At 43.6% G+C, this 24,571-nt stretch overlaps 1 protein-coding gene across 3 annotated transcripts in view; it reads left to right on the forward strand.

The window, feature by feature from the left end:
* Window positions 1-24,571, forward strand: part of RXRG (retinoid X receptor gamma) — a 60,222-nt gene that overhangs the window by 29,067 nt on the left and 6,584 nt on the right. For 2 of the 3 annotated variants that reach the window (NM_001075408.1, XM_010802715.4), the window contains exons 3-8: window positions 9,226-9,370; window positions 11,650-11,829; window positions 20,551-20,711; window positions 20,828-20,957; window positions 22,218-22,350; window positions 23,647-23,738. In NM_001075408.1, coding sequence (NP_001068876.1) covers window positions 9,226-9,370; window positions 11,650-11,829; window positions 20,551-20,711; window positions 20,828-20,957; window positions 22,218-22,350; window positions 23,647-23,738 — 841 coding nt within the window. Of the gene's footprint in view, window positions 1-2,614; window positions 2,712-9,225; window positions 9,371-11,649; window positions 11,830-20,550; window positions 20,712-20,827; window positions 20,958-22,217; window positions 22,351-23,646; window positions 23,739-24,571 lie in introns of those variants that run through there. The other variant, XM_005203422.5, reaches the window with a different exon arrangement.

Consider the following 24,571-nt stretch of genomic DNA (forward strand, 5'->3'; position numbering starts at 1 on the left):
TAAAGAAAACTGAGCGCCAAAGAATTGATGCTTTTGAACTGTGGTGTTGGAGAAGACTCTTGAGAGTCCTTTGGACTGAAAGGAGATCAAATCAGTCAGTCTTAAAGGAAATCAGTCCTGAATATTCATTGGAAGGACTGATGCTGAAGCTGAAGCTCCAATGCTTTGGTCACCTGTTGTGAAGAACTGACTCATCAGAAAAGACCCTGATGTTGGAAAAGATTGAAGGCAGGAGGAAAAGGGGATGACAGAGGATGAGATGGTTGGATGGCATCACCAACTCAATGGACATGAGTTTGAATAAGCTCCGGGAGTTGGTGGTGGACAGGGAAGACTGGCGTGTTGCAGTCCATGGGGTCACAAGGAGTTGGACATGACTGAGTGACTGAACTGAACTGAGGAAGGTTCTGTTTCAAATGGTGGGGGAGTTGGTCTAGGCTGCAGCCTGGGTGCAAGTCAGCTCTTCATGTCCCGACTACAGGAGCAGCTACCTTCTTTTCTCGAGGTATCCCTCAAGACTGTGAAAATCTAAACCAAATCAAGAAAATACAGTGATGTCTCTGCTCACATCATGTCCATTGATATCCCATTGGTCTAAGGAAACTGTATGACTGACTCCAACACTGGTGGGACAGGGGAATAATTTGTGCCTGTTTTAGTGTAAGGAACTACAAAGACATGCTGCAAAGGTTGTGAAGAATTAGGAAGAGTGAAGCATTAGGAATAATAACCCTGTCTACCGCACTCTCACTGTGCTGGTACCTCACGACTAGGGTCAGGGTCCCTCTCGTCCCAACTACCAGCACGTCTAGCAGTAGAATTCGTAGGTCTTGTAGTCTCTTTTGAATTTATAGTTTGAAGAAGAGACAAAGCCCCCATTGGTTTAGCATTTCTTACTGCTACAAAGAGAATTGCAGAGACTCTCGCTAGACAGAGAGTGTGTGCTCAGAGTCTAAAAGCAAAGCCATGTGGAGTCATAGAATTTTATAGCCAGTAAGGACATCAGAAAGTTTTTCATATGTGGATTAAAGAAACTGGAGAAGACCTTATCAGTTCTCTAGTGTAGGGATTATAGGAGCCAGGGGCCAGACAGGTAACACAGGGGGGCGAATCAGATGGGTGAGGGTTGTAGAGAGCTGCCCTCCCCACTTGAAGCCATTCAAATTCAGAGACTTGAAGTATTTCATGGCCAAGGAGAGTACTTCTGTGGGTCCCATTTGGCCAGTCCCTTTAACCCTAATTTGTAAACTAATGGCCCTCACCTGTAGGATCTTTCTCAGTATACACATTTCTCCCTCATCCCATATTTTGGCCTTTGTGTGAGTTGTAAAAGCCCCACAGAGGATTCTAACTGCCCCATCCCTGCCCAGCTGAGAACCACTAATTCTGTCCAGGCTTCTCATCCGATATAGGCTCAGTGGGCTCAGGTGATGTGTCCAGCTTCACACAGCTAGTCACAGCGGAGCCAGGGTTAGACCCCAAGTCTCCACACCCCACTCAATCTCCACGATGCTGCATTTACTCACACCTATGGTGTCTTCTATCTTAAACAGTGACCCCAGGATCTTCCTGTTGGCTGCCAAGGATTAAAAGATGAATAATCAGTGATCCCAAGGAGTCCTGTGGGGCATGTGGCACATCACGCAGATAAATTGCAACATTGTGTAGGTGTAGGGACAGAACCGAAGGGAGCATAAAAAAGGGACCTGAGAACTTCCAGTCTTACTTTCCATGAGAGTGTCAACCACTCAGAGGAGTGGAGACCAGATGGCAGTGGGAAGGGACGTGGATTTATGCCACTCTCTCCCACTGTCATCAGCAGAGCTGGTGATCCTCTACCCTTTAGAACGTGGGATCTTGAAGAGATTTGTTTATTCATTTTCATTCATGTGAATGGATTTCAGGAGGGCAGGTCAAAGTCAATAGATTAGAGACAGAGAGGGAGATTGAAGTTCTGGAAGTAAAATTTTGCAAAGGACTCTCACATTTATTCAAATAACTATTTAGCAGGACCTAATCTGTGTCACTATTTGACACTGTCCTAGGTTCTAGGGATAAGCACTGAATAAGTCTTTACTTTCATGGCAATTATACTGCAGCAGGCAAGACAGACAAAAACCAAATGAATGAACCAGATAGTTTCAAATGACCATGACTATATTCATGAAGATATAAAACAGGGTAAGGTTATGACCGGTGACAGGATTTGTGGGTGGGGAGGGGGCAAGCCACCCGCCCTCCAAGCCTGCTTTTGGACACACTCCAGTCTCAGTGAGCCAAATCTGGCCAATAAATTCAGCTCCACAGCCGTGTGAGTGGCAGGGCTGCTATTCCCGGACCATATGTCTGTACAGAGGGATTGGGGTTGAAAGGTCAGCTGGAAGCTCTGGTCCTGGCCAACTGGGTTGTGTGCAGAGGCCAAAGCCAAGTTTGGCTAAGAGAGCTGCATTAAGCTTGCCAAGCACTGGGAGCTCAGCAGCCCCAGACACAGGGCGGCATTTGGGGCTTGGTTTCTGGAGCCACGGGGCAGTGACATTTTGCCCAATTAACTAGGTGACACGGGACACCCAGTGCCTTCAGAGTTAGCCACCGTGGGCCGGGCTCTGAACGTCCCAGACAGACGGTTCCTATGCAGCCTGCCTTTCTTGCCCAGGACTGAGGCTGAGTGGAGTTCATGTGGGAACATGTGTGTTCTGTGACCTGAGTCTCGGGTGAGTGTGATTTAGGGGTGAGGGGAGAAATGAGGTGCTCGGGGTGAGAGCAGGCGGGGTGTCCTGTTCTGCGCTCTGCCTTTCTGGTGTTTGAGCTTCTCTTTTTGCTCTTGTTGGATTTTCAGTCTTGAGAAGTAAAGAGAAGTGAACTGATTACTCCGGAGGCAAGGACCATGTAACCTTTTGCAAAAACATCACTTTGAACTTATATTTATCTCAGTTTCTTTTTCTCTATTGTGGGATAACACACTTTGCCCTGATTATCCGACAGAGATTTTTTGTATGTATCAAACAAGATGTGGACTTAAGAAATCCCTTCTTAAGTACTTATGATGCTCTATGGCCATAACGTGGTATTATTTTTACTATTATTATTATTATACCCAGGTGGCATATCAGGCACCAAGGTGATGAATATTATATACCTACGTGATCATTAGTCCAAGTGTGTGTTCTTTGTTGTTGAAAGGTTCCAGAGAAGTTCATTTCAACAAGCATTCATTACACTAAGAACTGGAGATTTTAAAAATGTATAAGACTCAGTCCCTGGCCTGGGGAGGATCTAAGTGGAGTGAACTGTTTCCCCAAACAACATGTATATAATTGAGGAGATATTTATGCAGCTTTCTGACAGATGATCTAGATTACATTTTCCAGTGTGTGTGTGTGTGTGTGTATAATGCTGTATTTTTGTAAGTTTGATGTCTGTTGACTGGACTCTGAAGCAGGACCTGCAAGCCTTTGGAAGGCTCCCACCTGATTTGCCTGTCCCAACCCTGCTGCCTGATCTGGGTTCTGTCACTGACAATTCCTGCCCAGGTAGTGACTGATAACTGAATTGTTGCCCTTTCAGATGTTTGCATTTTTACAGAGATTACTTTGATCATAAAAGTTGCAAATGTGAGACTTCCCCAGTGGTCTAGTGGTTAAGACTCTGCACTCCCACTGCAGGGAACACATGTTTGATCCCTGATTGGGAAAATAAAATCTCACAGCTGTGTGGCGTGACCAAAAATTAAAAAATAATAAAAATATAAATAAAGATTTAAAAATGTTGGAGCTAGAACAGATCTTGAATACCATCTTGTTTAATGATCTTTAAAAAGCCATAAAGTCTTCAAGTGAAAGCATGTTTGGAAGTCATTGCACATTAAGTAAAAACAGGTCTGGTGAACTCGAGGTAGGAGATATGAAAACTTCTTACTCAACCTCCCCACCCCCTGCCACACATATTCTCAGCTTGAAAACCACTGCTTTAGTCTGTGCATAAGTTAGTGGAGTCTCTGAGTGAAGTCATCCTGTCAAGATCACACAGCAATGAAGTGGCAAGTCCAGGCTCTGTACTTTTCACAGTGAAGACCCTCACTCCACTAAAGATATGCCACTCTAAGGACTCCACCCACTGGAAGAGGAGTGCCTGCCTGAATCCTGCCTGGCTGGCAACATATCTGCCTTGAATGGAATAATTTGGGCTGAAAGCAGCTCAGAAATGTGGGACCTGATGTTTGGTGATGGCTCCAGGGCATCTAGGATGCATTCAGTCCTTGGCTGAGAGTCTGCAAATGGAAGACAGGTCAGCCAAGTGTGTTTCTCTCCTTTTTCTCAGGAGCAGCCAGCCGCCTGGTAAATTCCAGCTCTGAAGTGCTCACTTCAGCAGAGCTGCTTCTAATGGAACAAGACAGCTGGAGCTGTGGGACTGGGACCAGGCAGCTAATGGGTTTGAGCTCTGGTGGCTGCCTTCAATCTCATCTACCAATGCTCTTAGCCCCCACAAACCCCAAGCCAGCAAAAAGACAGACAGAGGAGAGGGTATCAACCCATCTGTCCCCACCACCGCCTCCCACCACCATCCAACCCAGGAAGAGGAAGGGTTTTGGAGAGGGGCTGCCAGGAGACAGTGACCCAGTCTACTCCTCTGGGGGCTCATTGCCTATAAGGTGGGGGCTGGAAACATCCAGGGCAGGGGCGGTCTGGGGGCTCCTGCCACACAAGACAGACAAGGTGGGGAAGGAAGAATGATAAGCTGGGATCCAGAAGCCCGGGTTCCAGCCCCAACATGTTAGATCTGGGAAGGTGCCTAACCTGCTGCATGGGCAGCTGCCATAGCCTCAGCTGTCTCTCTTCTCTTCCTTGTGCTGCTGCCTCATCCTTTAAGGGCTTTTTTCCTTTGCTGGAAACCTCATGGCTCCTCATGGCCTCTCAGATTAAATCCATTCACTTTCCCTGAGTAATCAAGCCTCAGCTTGGTTACAGCCCACCTCTCAATCTTATTTCCCACCCATCCACACAAATAGTTGGGTTTCTCTCCAGGTCTTTGTTGTCAAAACCTTTCACCCACTGGCTCATTCAAATACCATTCTTTTTTTAAAATTGTCAAGTCCCAGATCAAATGCTCCTTCCTTCAAGACATCTTCCCTAATCTCGCTTGTGATCTTTCTTTCCTAAATTATCCCAACCAGCTTTTTATCTCAATGTCCAGTTTCCTGAGGCAGTGCCTGCATCTTCTCTTTTGTATCCCAGTAGGACCTGTGAATGAATGAATAAATGAACCACTTTATGGCTCAGTTTCCTCAGCTGAAAAATAGGAAAACCTCATAGGGTTGTTGTGAGGATTAAAATAGTTAATTGGCTCTGAGCAAACTTTCCTTGGATGGTAGCACTGAGTAGCAAGAACAATAATTACTGTTCTGTGATCACTGCAGACTGGAGAAGGTGGAGCTGGTCCTACTGGAGATGGGAGTGGGAAGGGAAGATGGGTGAGGGTCTCCTGAGCCCCAGGTGATACTGTCTTCCTCCTTATTCCCATGATATTTCCTATTCATTTCAGGATTTGCAGACAAAGGTCAGTTAGGGAGTTCTCTAAAATATTTCTTTTTCGTGGGATGGATCTAACTTTCCATGAGATGCTCAGAATTCCTAGCACATAGCAGAATGTTGGTTCATAATAAACATTCAAAATCTGAATTAACTGGATTTTATTGGGATGATAGGAGCTGCAAATTATGGAACATCTACTGTGTACCAGGCATTGTGACAGGCATTTTACATTATCATCTCATCTAATCCTCCCAGTGACTCTGTAAATTAGGTATTACTATGTTCATTTTACAGACAAGGAGACAGAAGGTTAAGGAAGATAAATAAGGAGTAATGTTGACCTGGGATCCAGGACTGCTTTGAAGTCATGCAGCTAATAAGGGTAGACGGGGAGTCAATCCCAGGGCCGTGTGATTTCAAAGCAAGTTTTCTCCTCTACATCAGTGTTTCAGACCCCTGGACTGCCATTAGCATTATCTGATCAACTTAAAGAAATGCCAGCACCAATGACCCTCAGACCATTTCTTGGTGTGGGACTTTGGAATTAAATTTTTTTCCAAAGCTCCCAGGAGTACATTCAGCAATGAGAACCACGGTATTATACCAAAAGAGAAAAAAATGCTAAACATAAATTCTAAATAAATTCAGTTCAGTTCAGTTCAGTCGCTCAGTCGTGTCTGACTCTTTGCAACCCCATGAATCACAGCACGCCAGGCCTCCCTGTCCATCACCATCTCCCAGAGTTCACTCAAACTCACGTCCATCGAGTCGGTGATGCCATCCAGCCATCTCATCCTCTGTCGTCCCCTTCTCCTCCTGCCCCCAATCCCTCCCAGCATCAGAGTCTTTTCCAATGAGTCAACTCTTCGCATGAGGTGGCCAACGTACTGGAGTTTCAGCTTTAGCATCATTCCTTCCAAAGAAATCCCAGGGCTGATCTCCTTTAGAATGGACTGGTAGCCTTGTACAAAAAGGAGGGAGGAGAAGGAAGAGGAGGGAGAATTCTCTCATTGTATATGTCTTTTCATTTCTCACACAAATTAATTTTTAAAAATTCCTGGTGACTTTGATTTCAAAGCAAGGCCCTGAATGCTATCTTTTCTTTTTCGCATCCCTTACAGCATTTAATCCAGAACCTTTGCCCATCTCCTGCTCAATAAATATTTGTTTAGTGAATTGAAAAGATAGTAAATTTTGAAGGAATCTAACTCAGGCTCTGTTATATTTTATGTTTTATTGATCATTTCTCGTGTTTCAAAGGCCTTCAATAGAGAAGACAATCCTACCTTTGGTTCAGTTTGGGAGTTGCAGTCATTTCGGTTGGGCAATGTGACTCAGAATTCATATAGACCATGCAGAAGTCAGTGGGCCCTCCCTAAAGCCCCCAGGCATTCCCCGGGTGCTGCCGCTGGGCCCCTGAGCACATGCGCACTCAGCATCAGCTTTGTTTGCATTTACTCAGAAGTCTTCTTAGTGTTTGTGTGTGTTCTGACTCCTCACTGAGATTGTGACCATTTTTGAGGAGTGAGAGACAGATCTAGATTTTATATCTCCCTTCACAGTGTCTGGAATGTTGACCTGTACCCATGGTACAGAAATGCGGCTGACTGGATGACGGACTTATGTTTATTTAACTTTTCTTTGATGAATAGAAAACAGGTAGCAGTGGCTTGTCGGTCATCTCCATTAGAGCGCCAAGAGACGTGGAGCTGGTGGTGGTGAGGAGCTAATGTTAACTTGTGCTAAGCGGTGAGGAACGGCATCTCACAATGTTCCTTTTTTGAGCCATTCAGCTCTACCAATTCCCTACTGATCCCAGAGAGACAGCGGGGAGCGATCCTGCAAAGAGATCTTAGCTCCCTGCCCAGGAATTGAACCCGGTCACCTCAATGAAAACCAGGAATCCTAGCTAACCAGGGACTAGAGGCTAGAAGCAAAGTGGCCCTGGCTCTTTCCCCTGTTGAAAAGCAAGAATGTTTCATGGAGGCAAAAGCTGTAAAAATAGTTACAAAGTTTATTAGAGACACAGCCTAACGTGTATGGGAGAGCACACAGAAAAACAGTTTATTTAAGACAAAAGTAAGGAAGAAATACACACCCAGAAAGAAAGAGTATGAGCGTCCTCTCTAGTGAGGAGGAGCACAGGAAGTCTGAAGCTAGGCAGAAACACACACCCGGAGAGGAGTGTGGGCGTCCTGAATGAGGAGGAGAGCAGGAAAGAGGTGATTTAAATCACTTATGCAGGACTGTCCTTCTGGGTCTTTGATGCTCGGTCATGTCTGACTCTTTGCGACCCCCTGGACTGTAGCTAGCTAGGCTCCTCTGTTCAAGTGATTCTTCTAGCAAGAATACTGGAGTGAGGTGCCATTTCCTCCTCCAGGGGATCTTCCCGTCCCAGGGATTGAACCGATGTCTCTCCTGTCTCCTGCATTGGCAGGATGATTGTTTACCACTAGCGCCACCTGGGAAGCTTGTCTTTGTTTACACTGGCCAATTATCTTACTTTCTTCATATCTGACTGCTCCTAGGACACCCCCCCCGCCCCCCTCCCCACGCTCACCCCAACCCCGCCCAGCCCCCCGCGCTCCTCCCCCCCGCCTAAGATGTGTTTGCAAGTTTTTGCTACGATGGATCCCATTGCAGAGGGCTGTTGGGTGCATGTTCACATTTTTTATGGCATGGGGCCCATGGAGCCCCTCCCTTTTTGACCCCAAGGAGCCTTCCTGCACATGTGCAGACAGGGAAGTCTTCCTTGATCTCGAGAGTGAGCACCTTACCTCTCTACCTGAGCAGAGTTCAGCTGTTGCCATAACTTTGTCCTTGAAGCCTGGGTGAGAACAATGCTTGATTTCTACCCACCTTGACAAACACCAGCTCTCCAGCCTGGAGGCCCATCTTTCTCCTACCGCACTACCGCTGGGTTGATGACAGGTACTGGGAAGTGCTGGTCTTTGGTGCTAAAGATTTTATATTTCCATGGAGGTTATTTTTTTCCTTATAGATAAGTTCAAAAGTATGATCAGGGGCTTTTAAGCTAATTTTTAGTGCTACTTCAATGATTTGGGCATTTGGCTTAGTGTCTTAAGTAGGTTCACTGAGATGACCACCACACATTATCTCCTCTTCCATTTTACTGCAAACATCTTAAGTGTGCATTTTGTTTACCTTTGGACTACAGAGCCTGGCTTGGTGCCTGACATAATGAGTGCTTGTGAATGTCTGTTGATTCACTAAACAAATGGATTTGCATATTTTGCTTGGTTCTCTCAGAGTCTCAGTCTTTTGCCTGAGGGCCATATCTCCTCTTGGAGCACTGCTGAATAGGCAAGAGGTAGTTAATAAAAAATTTAGAAATACACAGACTTGTCCTAAGTGTGCTGTTCAGTGCGGATTTCTAGCTCAAATAATACATGAGTAAAATGAGTTAAAGTTGAGAGCTCTGATGTAGATGTGTTGTGATTTTCAGTTTAGGTTTTGGCATTTAGAAATGACTTAGTTCCTCTATGTTATTCTTTTTCTCCCTTAAATTCACATCCTTCATAGGCAATTTTAGACACTGTACTTGGAAACTACTTCTTGAAATAGAACCTACTTTTTTTCCTCAAGGAAGGCCTTGTTAGTTTCTGCCTTGGGGTTTGGGTTTACTCTGGTTCTGTGTTTTATTGTATCTTTATTATTATTTGTTTTTTTTATGAAGCTAAATGTGGTCAACAGTGTCAGCATTTCAGAGGACATCAAGCCCTTACCAGGGCTTCCTGGCATTGGAAACATGAACTACCCATCCACCAGCCCGGGATCTCTGGTTAAGCACATCTGTGCCATCTGTGGGGACAGATCCTCAGGTATGTACAGAGGCAGACACCCCTCCCCAGTGCCCCATGCAATGGGGATCCCAGAGAAGACACCTGTTCTACTTCCCACTGGGCTCCTTTGTACCCAATAAGAAAAAAAGGAGTCCTTTAGGATGATCCAAGCTGGGTCCCAGACTGTAAACTTCTGTCACCACAGTCCTGATGAATTTAAAGCATGATTTCACTTTAGGCTGTTAGATTTATAGGAAACATTTCAGGAAGCTTCTTTGGAGTTACTGTGTTGCATGTGTATCTGGGATAAAGAAATGGTTGTGATGAGCAAGTATTTCAATCTAGAGTCTCTCTAATTTAAAAAAATTATTTTTATAATTCTAAAAATAATATCTTAATGTACGAAATATGGGAGAACTAGAAAGTTATCAGTGAAAACTAAAAAAGTTATCTATAATGTTCCCAACAAAGAGAAATCCTTTGATATTTTAGCAAATTTCCTTCTACAACCTTCTAGGCTTTTAACATGTTTCCCTGGGTGGGAATTATTGTTTTCCCTGATTTCATTCTCTTTATTTTCTTCCACTTTTGCCCAAATTATTTCTTTCATGACTTCTTTCCCTACCTCTCCAAAATTCTTGCCCCTCTATTCCCCATCTCAACAATTTTGATGATAATTGAATCTCTGATTTGATGAAAGAGAAGATGAGGAAGATTTCTATGATGGCTGACAATATTTTCTCTGCTTTTTATTGCCACTAAAGTCACTGCAAAATGTCACTCCACTGAAAGTTCCCAGTGGCTGGAACTTAGCTACATGGCGAGTGTTTGCTTGTTCTCAAACAGTTGTTCCCAAATTGTGCAGATTTGGCATTGCCATAGCAACAGAATTCCAGCCACACCCTGATAGAGAGTTTTTTTCTGCTATGGTTTAATTGAAGTTGGGCAGTTCATTCATATATGGGAGAACCATGGAGATGATAAGTTGGTCCCATGTTTCTTAATGACAAATACTTCAGAGCTGAGAGCACTATTTGCTATTCTGTGAGTTCAGTATGCTTCATCAAGCAGGCTGTCTCCAGCCACCATTGCACCTTAAAGTGGCTTCCTCTGAAATATAAGCTCCTGGGATCCAGATATTAACATTGGTTAGCTCTCAGGGACTTCAGCTCACCAGATTAGAAAGTCATATCAGCTCTATAGCTAAACTGCATCTCATGTCACACTCAAGAATCAGACATAAATTTGTTTTGCATAATTTGTCTCATCATATTGTTCAAGTCTCACAATTTCAACCAATTGAGCACAGCTGCCTGGTGTGTAGTATTGGGAAGACGTCTACCTAGAAAGACTCCTTTTTAAAAATATTTATTTCTTTGGTTGTGCGGGGCCTTAATTGGGCACGTGGGATCCTTTTAGTTGTGGTATGCAGTATCTTTTTTAGTTGCAGCGTGTGCGATCTAGCTCCCTGACCAGATATTGAACCCGAGCCCCTTGCTTTCGGAGTAGAGTCGTAGGCCACTGGACCATCCAGGAAGTCAGTGGTGACTGATTCTTGATGCCTGTGTGGTCCTGTATGAGGTGGCTCTCCTGACACAAATTAGCCATCCTTGGCTGGGGTCACGGAAAACTGGATGTGTGGAACAGGTAATAAGGGCAATGAAAGAGGTAACAGATTATCCTGGATCAAGTAAAACCACCTTCCATCAGATCTTTACATCACATCTCAAGACTACACGTCATGTTATGCCGTAAAGATCGTATAACAGTTTATTCCTCTGATAGGCAATAATATTTGAAAAATTTATAAGTTAGTTTCTTGTACGTAGTTTATGATAAAGGATAATAGTTCGAAGTGAGATTCTTAAGTCCTTGGACTTCAGTTATGGAGAAATACGAGTGAAACTGAGGTTGTTTCCCTGCTAGATAATAAACAACAATCCTAGATATTTTAATTTTTTTTATGTACACTAATGTCTTGAATGAACGCAGAACATTTTGCTTAACTAAAAATAAGAATTTCCCTGTTAAATAAATGGAAGCGAAGTCTTAGGTTAGGACTTTTTAAATAACATTCTCTGGAATTAGTGATTCCAGAGAATTGCTTCTAGAGGGTAGACACAGGAAAGGGCATATTTACTCTGGGCTTGGTTTGGTTCCTGTCATCGAGCTTGCATTCTCCACTACTTCTTCTTTGCTTTTGTTCCCATCGCCAAGGTGATGTGCTAGTTTTTCTGGAGAGAGCCAAGAGATTCTTTTGAATGAAAGATCCAGATAAACACAAGAACTACTTATGGAATGTCCTTCTCTTTGGCCAGGAAAGCACTACGGTGTGTACAGTTGTGAAGGCTGCAAAGGGTTCTTCAAGAGAACCATAAGGAAAGACCTCATCTACACTTGTCGGGATAACAAAGACTGCCTCATTGACAAGCGCCAGCGCAACCGCTGTCAGTACTGCCGCTATCAGAAGTGCCTGGTCATGGGCATGAAGAGGGAAGGTAAGGCTTCCTGCTACCCTGCTCTCCACTCAGGGGAGAGAGCAGTTTGCACATACATAATGGAAGCAAGTGCAGGACATCGGAAAGAGTCCTGCTAGGCTGGACTATGTGAACAAGTTTGAGGCAGAGGAGGGAATGACTTTGGGTGCCATGATTTCGCAAGTGCTGCAATTGAATGCCTCCTGCCCTGGTAAGTGTGTATCCTTAAGCAAAGCGAGCAGGAACATCTTCCTTCACCATTCTCACCTGTCCTGGACCTCAGAAGATGGTCCAAATGGGACCCACTCTCTTCCTCTTCCAATATCCAGGCAGTGTTAGAGCTGAGGTCTCAGGGTGCTGGCCCACCATGGAGCATCAGACTGACCTTCTGGGCAGAGCTGACTCTCCCCTCTAATCCTCACCCTGGGGAAGCCTGCTGGTTTGATTAATCTCTCTGGGCTTTTATAACCTTGGTCTGCTATAAATCCTCTGAGATTGGTGTATTCCAAAGTCTTTGGGGATTATTGGCATTACCAATAATCAGACAGCCTTCTCATTCAGAGAGATCGTCATTGTGTACTTTTAAAATGTTTCAAATTTACAGGGTAGGTTAGCTGGGTTGTCGTAGGGAAAAAAATCTGAACATGCTTTCTGTTTATTTACAAGATCAAAAAGTCTTTCCATTAAGTAACACAAATAAATCAAATCAACAAGTTAATTAGCTAGTGAACTCAAGAGGTACAGGGTGTAAATGGTAAATCTTAATAGATTCAAGAGTCAAGAGCCTCTCAGAAATGGAAACAAGGCATGTTTTTGTCTCTCCCAAGTGACTCTCTATTCTTAAAAAACTTCTCTTCTATGGGGAGGGGGGAGGCTGGCTAAAAGATCCAGTGAAAAAAGGGTTTGGACCCCTTATAGGAAAGAATCCTACCAGCAAGGAAAAAATGGCACTCTTACAATGTTTGGGATGGAGGTGGCCCTTAAGAATAACTTAATAACCCTAACCATTCTGAAAGTGAAAGTGTTAGTCACTGACTTGTATCCAACTCTTGGTGACCCTATGGACTGTAGCCCACCAGGCTCTTCTGTCCATGAAATTCTCCAGGCAAGAATACTGGTGTGGGTAGCCATTCCCTTCTCCAGGGGATCTTCCCAACACAGGGATTGGACCTGGGTCTGCTGCACTGAAGGCAGCTTCTTTACCTAACCATTCTGTAGCTGAGGAAATAGACTTGGATTGATGGAGTGAGTTTCCCAAGGTCCCAAGGACAGGTGATAAACAGAGACTGGAACTTCTTACTTCCAGGTCAGAGCTCATCTCACATCTCTTCTCCTACCAGGGCAAGAAGGCACTATGGAACGAAGGAGGGAATCTCACTCTGATATCTGTCAAGAATCTCAAATTGACAGATCCACACCTGCCCTCTCAGCCTGTTCATCATGTGGTTCTCCCCATTTTAGGAAATAGCCATTTTTCAGCTACTCAGATCAAAAGCCATTGAACACCTCTTTTTTTTTTTTTCATGCACCACATCCAATGGGTGAGGAAATCTTGTCTCTTTCTCAAAATATGTTAAGAACCTTTCCGTGTCTCACCATTTTTACTGTTATTGCCAAGCCACTGTTTTTTGTTTGTTTGTTTGTTTGTTTTGTAATAATACAAATAGCCTCCTAAGAAGTTTGCCTGCTTCCATCTTCATCTTCCTTCAGTCTCTCCTTATCAAAGCAACCAGAGCGAGTCTTTGAACAAGTGGATCAGGTGAAGCCTTTCTTTCGCCAAAACGCTCTAGTGCCTTCACTTCTTACTTAGAAAAAAGGCAGAATCCTGGTTATGACGTCAAGTCTGTACACGGTCTGGCTACCCACTGTCTTTCTGCTCCAGCCTCAGGGCTTTACACTTACTATTCTGTCTGCTCAGACTGCCCTCTCCCAGGTGTCTTTTTGGCTCACTTATCCTTCATATCTTTACTTGTCAACTTCTTAAAGTTTTGCCTGACTACAATGACTCAAATCACATCAACCACCCCTAATACTTCCCAGTTTATTTCCTACAGCATTTATTACTATCTGACAGGAATACACAGAAGAACTGTACAAAAAAGATCTTCACAACCAAGATAATCACAATGGTGTGATCACTCACCTAGAGCCAGACACCCTGGAATATGAAGTCAAGTGGGCCTTAGAAAGCATCACTATGAACAAAGCTAGTGGAGGTGATGGAATTCCAGTTGAGCTAGTTCAAATCCTGAAAGATGATGCTGTGAAAGTGCTGCACTCAATATGCCAGCAAATTTGGAAAACTCAGCAGTGGCCACAGGACTGGAAAATGTCCGTTTTCACTCCAATCCCAAAGAAAGGCAATGCCAAAGAATGCTCAAACTACAGCACAATGGCACTCATCTCACACACTAGTAAAGTAATGCTCAAAATTCTCCAAGCCAGGCTTCAGCAATACGTGAACTGTGAACTTCCAGATGTTCAAGCTAGTTTTAGAAAAGGCAGAGGAACCAGAGATGAAATTGCCAACATCCGCTGGATCATGGAAAAAGCAAGAGAGTTCCAGAAAAAAACATCTATTTCTGCTTTATTGACTATGCCAAAGCCTTTGACTGTGTGGATCACAATAAGCTGTGGAAAATTCTGAAAGGGATGGGAATACCAGACCACCTGACCTGCCTCTTGAGAAACCTATATGCAGGTCAGGAAGCAACAGTTAGAAATGGACATGGAACAACAGACTGGTTCCAAATAGGAAAAGGATTATGTCAAGGCTGTATATTGTCACCCTGCTTATTTAACTTATATGCAGAGTACATCATGAGAAACGCTGGACTGGAAGAAGCACAAGCTAGAATCAAGATTTCCGGGAGAAATATCAATAACCTCAGATATGCAGATGACACCACCCTTATGGCAGAAAGTGAAAAGGAACTAAAAAGCCTCTTGATGAAAGTGAAAGTGGAGAGTGAAAAAGTTGGCTTAAAGCTCAACATTCAGAAAACGAAGATCATGGCATCTGGTCCCATCACTTTATGGGAAACAGATAGGTAAACAGTGAAAACAGTGTCAGACTTTATTTTTTGGGGCTCCAAAATCACTGCAGATGGTGACTGCAGCCATGAAATTAAAAGACGCTTACTCCTTGGAAGAAAAGTTATGACCAACCTAGATAGCATATTGAAAAGCAGAAAAAAAAAAAAAAAGAAAGAAAGAAAAGCAGAGACATTACTTTGCCAACAAAGGTCCGTCTAGTCAAGGCTATGGTTTTTCCTGTGGTCATGTATGGATGTGAGAGTTGGACTGTGAAGAAAGCCGAGCACCAAAGAATTGATGCTTTTGAACTGTGGTGTTGGAGAAAACTCTTGAGAGTCCCTTGGACTGCAAGGAGATCCCACCAGTCCATTCTAAAGGAGATCAGCCCTGGGATTTCTTTGGAAGGAATGATGCTAAAGCTGAAACTCCAGTACTTTGGCCACCTCATGCAAAGAGTTGATTCATTGGAAAAGACTCTGATGCTGGGAGGCATTGGGGGCAGAAGAAGGGGATGACAGATGATAAGATGGCTGGATGGCATCACTGACTTGATGGACGTGAGTCTGAGTGAACTCCGGGAGTTTTTGATGGACAGGGAGGCCTGGTGTGCTGCGATTCATGGGGTCACAAAGAGTTGGACACGACTGAGTGACTGAACTGAACTGAACCGATCACATATTTAAATTTTGTCTACTACCTGTCTCCAAAAAGGCAGGGGTATTTTTCCTGCCTCCCTACCCCCCACTGCTGTATCATCAGTGACTAGCACATAGTAGATATTTAGGTAATATTTGTTGAGAGAATCAATGAGTGGTTTAAACCAAATATTGGAGTCAGATGTTTTAGTAATTCAGATGCTTCTGTATGATTCATTTGCTCATTCATTCATTCATCATGTATTAACTGGGTGTCTACTTTATGTTTGTGTCATATTTGCTGTAGAGGGGTCAACAGTTTTCTAGACTGGAACATGTGATGTGAAAAATCAGATGGTAGAGACTGTCTTCTCTTCACCAGCATAGAATTGATACTCACTTTTTGTAGCTCCCACCACTGTGATAGTCAAAACGTTAAATTAATGACCCCAAGGTGTGTCTCGCATAAGCGTAGAGTGTGATTGCTACTGACTGAGAATCACCTATATTCGATTCTATTGCTTCACAGTCTAATTCTGTCTCTCAAAACTCAACCTAAATATTTCCGGCTCAATTAGGGTCAGAGTGGTTCACGGAGAAAACGATGGGAAATGTGATTCATTTTTTTAAAAAAGTAAGTCAAACAAGGACGTGTGGATTATAACAGCCTGGGCTGTCATTTTTCTACAAAAATTATTTATTTTAATTGGAGGATAATTACTTTCCAATATTTTGATGGTTTTTGCCATACATCAGCATGAATTGGCCATATGTGTACATGTGTCCTCCCGATCCTGAACCCTCCTCCCACCTCCCCCCCCCCCCGCCCCGCCTCCACCCTACCCCTCTATGTTATCCCAGAGCACTGACTTTGGATGCCCTGTTTCATGCATCAAACTTGCACTGATCATCTGTTTTTCGCATGGTTTCAATGCTATTCTCTCAACACATTCCACGCTCTTCCCCCACTGAGTCCAAAAGTCTGTTCTTTATGTCTGTGTCTCCTTTGCTGCCCTGCATACAGGATCGTTGGTACCATCTTTCTAGATTCCATATATGTGTGTTAATATATGGTATTTGTCCTTTTCTTTCTGACTTACTCCGTATAATAGGCTCTAGATTCTTTTAAACCTAGTATTCTGATTCATTATCAGAAAGCTGGGTCCAGTTTTGGTTCCTGAATTAAAAAAAAAAATAATGTGGGTCTTTAGTTTCTTTAGGTAGATATATTCCTAAGTATTTTATTCTTTCCATTGCAATGGTGAGTGGAATTGTTTTCTTAATTTCTCTTTCTGTTTTCTCATTATTAGTGTATAGGAATGCAAGGGATTTCTGTGTGTTGATTTTATATCCTGCAACTTTACTATAGTCATTGATTAGTTCTAGTAATTTTCTGGTGGAGTCTTTAGGGTTTTCTATGTAGAGGAGGCAACCAGAAGGGAAAGAGACACGTGTACCCCAATGTTCATCGCAGCACTGTTTATAATAGCCAAGACATGGAAGCAACCTAGATGTCCATCAGCAGATGAATGGATAAGAAAGCAGTGGTACATATACACAATGGAGTATTACTCAGCCATTAAAAAGAAAACATTTGAATCAGTTCTAATGAGGTGGATGAAACTGGAGCCTATTATACAGAGTGAAGTAAGCCAGAAGGAAAAACACCAATACAGTATAGTAACGCATATATATGGAATTTAGAAAGATGGTAACAATAACCCTATGTAATAGACAGCAAAAGAGACACTGATGTATAGAACAGTCTTATGGACTCTGTGGGAGAGGGAGAGGGTGGGAAGATTTGGGAGAATGGCATTGAAACATGTGAAATATCATGTATGAAACGAGATGCCAGTCCAGGTTCGATGCACGATACTGGATGCTTGGGGCTAGTGCACTGGGACGACCCAGAGGGATGGTATGGGGAGGGAGGAGGGAGGAGGGTTCAGGATGGGGAACACATGTATACCTGTAGTGGATTCATTTTGATATTTGGCAAAACTAATACAATTATGTAAAGTTTAAAAATAAAATAAAATTAAAAAAAAATAATGTGGTGAAACAAGAGTGATGAAAAGCTGAATCATTAACAATTAGGAGTGGAAAAGGGCTGTTTGGGAAATTCATACTATTTACCCTGACAAAGAGAAGGTGAAGAAATGAATCAATTCCTTATCTCACTATATGAAATGTCACTTTAAAAAAGTGACTGGACAGCTTTCCCTTTGCCACTATAATTTCTGGTCTTTATTTGCAAAATTTAGGGCTTAGTTCATACACCTTCTTGTGGACAAGAATAATGAAATTCTGGAGCAGATAACTGAGTGATACTATGGAATTTATATTACTAGAGAGTTGGACAGATAGAAAGAGATAAAACTGGGGTGGGCTCAGAACTCACCTGTCTGGGATCAGGGTACATATTGGGGTGAAGCTGAAATGGACATTTGCTGTTGTCTGATGTAACACATTTATTTTCTGAAAGAAGAAGAAGTTCTGAGAGTCTAGAGTCTTGCCTAAGCTTACATAGCAAGCTAATGTCAGAGCTGCTATAGGATTAAGACCCTCTGGCATCCAGGCCACCAAACAATCCTCAGAGTTCTGGGGTAGTCTGTTTCCACAATTTTGGGTCATATAATGTGGTTTGGGTAGTAAGATAATGGATTATTTTGAGGCAATTTAGGCAGCATTTGATATCCCTGTGGATTTATTAATCCAACCAGCCTACAGCCTTGGAGGTAGTAAAGAGGGGTTAGAGGTAGGCTCAGCCAGCCAGCCTCGGTCTACCTACAATGCTGACTTCATCATTTTCTAGCTCTGTGACCTTAGGCAGGTCACCTAACTTCTCTGTGGTTGATAGCTCTTCAGAGGGTTAAATGACATATAATCTATGAAAAATGTTGAGCACAATTCTAACACAGAGAAAGAGCTTGAGAAATTTTGGCTATTTTAGTACATCCCAATAGATATATGTTGGACTAAAGAATAATCCTGTTTTAGATCCCTCTGTCCTCTAAATGTAGCCTGATGTATGGAGTAGCAGTAGCTCAAAATGTCTGTCCACAGAGAATTTCCTCCAACCAGAGATACTGGACTCCTACTGACGACAGGAAGATTCATGGCACACACACGAAAAGAAGTGACTAGAAAAGGATCACTCAATTAATGACAGAATTGGGATTAGGATCTAATTCCCTGAAGCCAAGGTTATTTTCTGTGAAGCTTGAAAGTTATTTTCCTTGAGTGTTACAAATCTATAGAAGAAATCAATTGAGGATCACAAAAGGAACTTATATTGCTTTCCCATCTTTTCAAATTAAGACAAATAGAAGCCCATTAACCTATCTTAAAAAATTAATACAAGAAGCATTCAACTTTAACCAGCAAATCCAACTGAATATAAAAACACATATGAGAGTTTCTGTATGTTGTCAGTGAATGAGGGCTCACAGAATGGACAGAAAGAAAGGATGAGGGGAAAAGAGAAACAAGGAGAGAGAGGATGAGGTCTAAAGAGGGGATGGAGAGAGGACCAGAGCAGAGTCCAAGAGTGTAAAAAGAAACCAAGGGGAGGAAAAATGCTACTTTTTTAACTTTTAAATTATTACTTCATTTAATCTACAGAAAACAATCTAGGTTAAGTACTACAAGCCCCACCTTACATATAGCGAGGCTGAGGCTTTGTAGGCTGAGTAGCATGTCTGATGCTACTAGCTAGGAAATGGTCAGGCCCATTCTGAAAAAGATTTTACTCCAAGTACATGATTTTTTGCTCTTCTGCTATTTTCTCATCTTTGTTCTCTTTCTCTCCTGTTTCTTCTTTTTCTTAATCCCTTGCTTTAATCTCTTTTCTTCCTTTACTCCTTCCTTCCTACCCTCATTCCCTGTCAACCCCTGAGTAGTATTCTCATCTTGAGGCTTCTTGGTGCGTCTCTATTTGAGACTGTGATGTATCAGCTGTGTCTGTGAGGCAGACCCTTTTCTGACCTACTTTGACAGATCGATAATATCCCTTGCGTGACAAACTAAATGTCCAGCATCCAGTCCCAGTTCATTCTGCAGTCTCTGCAGCTCCCTCTGCCCTCAGAGAGTAGGAGGTGCCTGGGAAAGTGCATGATGGGGAGGGAAGGAGAGGGGATGAGACATAGAAGTCTCTGATGCAGTAGTTATCACTGAGGTCCCGCTTAGCCACTGTTTAGAGTATACTTTTCTTGATTCTTGGGATTTAAAAAGATGTGTGCTAATATTGAATTCTGTTTATTGCTACTAGGAATAAGATGAAAACTAAAGCTTTTGGGAGAATTGAAACTAACCTCACAGAGACTGTCCTCCCAATGAAGAGGACAGAATTGGGGAAGGGGTCTGGCTGACATTCTCATGCACAGACCCAGTAGGTTCTAGATGAAAACCCTAAGTTTTGGCAATCTGAGAAAATTCCAGCCTCCCCCTCTGCCTGTGTACCCTTCCTCACCCCCTAAATCATCTACTGATTCTGAAATGTCATCTAGGTGACATTCCTCCAGCCTCCTGCTTACTAAATGCCCGCGTGGCTCCCTAAAGATCTTCCCTGACAAGTCAGATCAGGTGATGTTGTGTTCAGGCTGGTGCACTAGGGGCAGACCTAATGGGACGTGAATGCCAAGGATGATGCACAGGATCTGACAGAGGGAGTTTTTAGAGTAATGTGCTTGTTACTTAACTATTGCGTGCTCATAGTTTATTAGAGGTAGCCGGTGGAGAAAGGACATGGCATACAGCATGCAAGGAGATGGTGGTTCATTTAAAGAAAGGGCAGAATTGGAGGTAATTAAAGCTTAAAGTGCATACTTCTTAGAGAGGTCACCATTATGAACTGGAAAACATATGGACTGAAAAATCCACACTTCTGCACAGGCATAAGCAAACACTCTGCTTTCTTGGTTTCATCTGTTAAAAGGACAATGTCCTGATTCACTGCCATGATGGTGCCCATTTTATAGATGAGGAAATGGAGGCTTAGGGAGGTAACTAAATTTCCCACTGTTGTCCTGGGCACATGGTAACACCTGCACTTCCTTGTCCCTGCCAGCTGTGCAGGAAGAAAGGCAGAGAAGCCGGGAGCGGGCTGAAAGTGAGGCAGAGTGTGCCAACAGTGGCCATGAAGATATGCCCGTGGAGAGGATTCTGGAAGCTGAACTTGCTGTTGAACCAAAGACAGAATCCTATGGTGACATGAACACGGAGAATTCGGTAGGTGGTCTTAGATCTCCATCCAGCTGCCATATCTTAGATGGGGCCAGACATGGGCAAGGGACGTGTTTGAGTCTTCGAATCTGTCCCTTCAGATTACTTTGTTCCTTTTTTAGACTAATGACCCTGTCACCAATATATGCCACGCTGCTGATAAGCAGCTTTTTACTCTCGTTGAATGGGCCAAGCGTATTCCCCACTTTTCTGACCTCACCTTGGAGGACCAAGTCATTCTGCTCCGGGCAGGTAAGTGATACCAAAGATCCTTTCTTCTTGGGACAAGCACTTGGGTTGCCATTTTGCTCCTGGGGTCCTAAAACAAGTGACCTGGTGGAGTTGAACCCATCCAAGCTGGTGCATCTTGTTGAGACAGGATAATACTATGTGAGATTGTTCTTTTTTATATTACTTACAATCTCTTAAATTTAGATGGCCCTCTCCCAAACTTTTCATTCCCAAACAAAACAGTTTGTTAATGGAGGAATAAGACTTTTTCTTTTTTGATATTAAAAAATTTTTTACACAGTGAAATTCGTATTAGTTTCTACATGCATTTTATTATCAGAGAAAAATAACTTTTAAACACACACATAAAAATTCAAAAAGAGGAAAGTTAGTAAGAAGCAGAGACTTTTCTGTCTATTGGGTTTCTTAAACTGCTTCCTAGAATCCTTATAGTAACCAGGAAAGAACTATTTTTCCATGCAAATTGTACATAGCCTTTATAATTTGCATTTAATTTTCGAAGAGAGTTAAATAGTTTTTACTGAAGACAGTCCGAAGCTCTGCCTCATTATTATTATGAAATTGGAAAATAGAGATATTCCCATTTCACAGATGAACTGAGGGAAGCCAAAGATTTTTGCTCAGACTGGTACTAGATGGATTCCAGGGTCCCTTCCTATTTTAATATTCTATGTGCTGTAATCTCTCTCACCTCCCATTTCTGGGACACTGCAGTTGACATATGCCAAAGCTCCTCTTTGTCACGGAGCCAACAGAGAAATTTCATGAAGATTGGCTGAGCCTTGGAAGCCAGCGCACTCATTTCATTCCTATCAAATAATGAGTGTTCCCTGAGTGTCGATGGAAAGCTTCATGCCATGCTGGGTGATACTAGACAACGCCAAAGAAATAAAACTGGGTTGTCAGGTCCTGGGGGCAGAGACTGCAAGGTATGCTTGCTTTATCCACCACGGCAGCTAACATAGTGACTATTACCCATTAAGTGTTCAATCCATATCTGTTGATGGACTGGGGGATAAAGAGTCCTTGTTCTCAAGCTACCATTCTAGGCAGCATGGGGGAAACTGGGGGATGGGCATAGCCCCAAGTCAGGACACCCCAGTCTTATGGTTTGTTTCTTCACTAATTAGCAGTATTGTCTGGAACTGGATTTCTGATTCTACTTTTATTCCAAAGGATAATAATACATGCCTTGGGTGACTGTCCATGAAGCGAGAGTGCGGTCAGGTTTCCCTCAAGGCCACCTCTTTATCCTTGCAGGGTGGAATGAGCTGCTGATCGCCTCCTTTTCCCATCGCTCGGTTTCTGTGCAGGATGGCATCCTTCTGGCCACGGGATTACACGTCCACCGAAGCAGTGCCCACAGCGCTGGGGTTGGCTCCATCTTTGACAGGTGTTTCTCTTCTGCTTCCAGCATGTGTGTGTGTGTGTGTGTGTGCATCTGTGTGTTTAGAATGGATAGCTCAAGCAGCTGTACATATATGGTTGGAAGCAGAGACCATTAAGCACATGAAAGCATAAACCTGGGGAATGAGAAAGTGATTAAAAGAAATGTTGATTCGAGGAGACAGAGCTGGTCAGAGGCCAACAGAGTTACTGGCAGATGAAAACCCGTGGGTTTCCAAGGAAGAGACGGTGTTACTAACATTACCTAGTAAGACTGGGCTTCCTTCATGGCTCAGTCGGTAAAGAATCTGCCTGCAATGCAGGAGATCTGAGTTCTATTCCTGGCTCAGGAAGATCCCCTGGAGAAGGAAATGGCAACCCACTCCAGTAGTCTTGCCTGGAGAATCCCATGGACACAGGAGCCTGGCGGGCTACCATCTCTGGAGTTGGACATGACTGAATGATTAGGGGTGGGGAGTTTGAACTGCTTATCTTAGAGGGCTGGGACAGGAATGAAGGCTTAGAATCTGACTTTAGGAGTCCAGGAAAGATGAGCTAGGGTTTTTGCTGGACTCTGCATCTCTCTGGGGCAAGCCTGCTGAGGGAGCAATGGCCTCAGTCTGGGATTCTGTGCCCTCAGGGAAATTAAGCCAGGTGACTTAAGGAAATGAGAAATGGGTAGAGATGAATGACTTGGGGTGACAGGATGGAGATGCACTAGGAAAGGGAAGGGTGAGCTTGAAGATAGTCTCTACCCAGTGCTGGGGACCTGTGGTCCCTTTCCAACCCCTAAATGGTCTTCCAGGGCCATATGCATGTCGATCTGAGACGTCTCTACTCCTTCCCTGCCTTTTCCCACAGTAGTTCCACACGTGGTCTTCAGTGCACTTAGTCCTCTTGATGGTGCCTGGAGATTTCTACTGTGTCAGTGAACACCAGAAAAGCAGTGCCCTCGCCCTGCTTTGCCTGTTGCATTTCTACCAATTTCCAAAACCTCTAGGCTGCTTTTCCAGCCCCCTCTCTGAGTTCCCTGCCTCCTCCTGGGACTTTGATTATGTCAGTCAGTGGCTTGGTGTTGCTGCTCTGTGCTGTTTCTGTGTCTGTTGCTTTGATTAAACTGTGAGCTCCTTGAGATCAGGGACTGTGTCTGATTCATCTCTGCGCCCCTAGTACCTGGCACATTGACTGGAAAATGTGGGGGGGCGGTGTGGGTACATAATAAATATTGATTGCATTCATTTTATCAGCCTTTGGTCTGGTGCTCATGATTTTCTCATTACCTGTCATTGTTTCCTGTGAACAGAGTTCTGACTGAGCTGGTCTCCAAAATGAAGGACATGCAGATGGATAAGTCAGAGCTGGGGTGCCTGCGAGCCATCGTGCTGTTTAACCCAGGTGACAGCGTCTTGCTTAGCCCTCCTCCCTGGTCAGCCCCCAGTGCGCTGATGTTCTTTGGCCCTCTAGCTCAGCTGAGACAGAGAGGGGAGAAGGCAGGGCCAGGAGACCTGTCAGTGGGGAGGACAGAGTCACCTCTGCATGGCCTCTGCTCCTTGAGCCATCTTGAAAAGTGTTTCAAACGGGCATGAAGTGTACATGTTGGGGGTCAGCGGGGAAGGTGGGAGATCACAGAGGCCTAGGATAGTAAAGGAAGTGGTAAAATGTGGTCAGGTTCTCCAGGGGTGACAGAAACTAGTGAGTAAATAAGTGCTTCCATCTTCCTTCCCTAGGTGGACAATTCTGCAGTACATTCCACATACCTCCTTAGAGGGTCCCTGTGAGAATGAGTCCCAGCTGCCCATGGCCATGATCAGTCTGATCATGTACTCTTGTGTTGGCTTTTCTTCTTTCCCTGCTTTTTCTTTTTTTAGTCCCTCCCTCCTCTTCCCTGGGTCACTGCCTCAAGTTAACTACTTCCATGAAAAAAAAAAAATAGTAGTTAGTTTCTGCATATATTTTTTGGCAGAACTTATGGGATTTTGCTGATGGATTGTACATAGGATATGGAAAAGAGGCATTAAATATTTTTGTTTCCTGAACAACTGGAAAATAATTTTCATTGACTGAAATGGAAGTTCTAAGGGTGGGTGGCTAGGAAGCAGGTCTTTGGACGTGAAACTCTGAGATGGATGTAGATGTCCAAGAGTGGCTGACCAGGAAGCAATTATTCACGTGATTCTGGAGTTCAGAGGAGAGGCAGGACCAGAGATGTACATTTGAGAGCTGTCAGC

The sequence above is a fragment of the Bos taurus genome, chromosome 3 (genome assembly GCF_002263795.3).
Source record: "Bos taurus isolate L1 Dominette 01449 registration number 42190680 breed Hereford chromosome 3, ARS-UCD2.0, whole genome shotgun sequence".
Lineage (NCBI taxonomy): Eukaryota > Metazoa > Chordata > Mammalia > Artiodactyla > Bovidae > Bos > Bos taurus.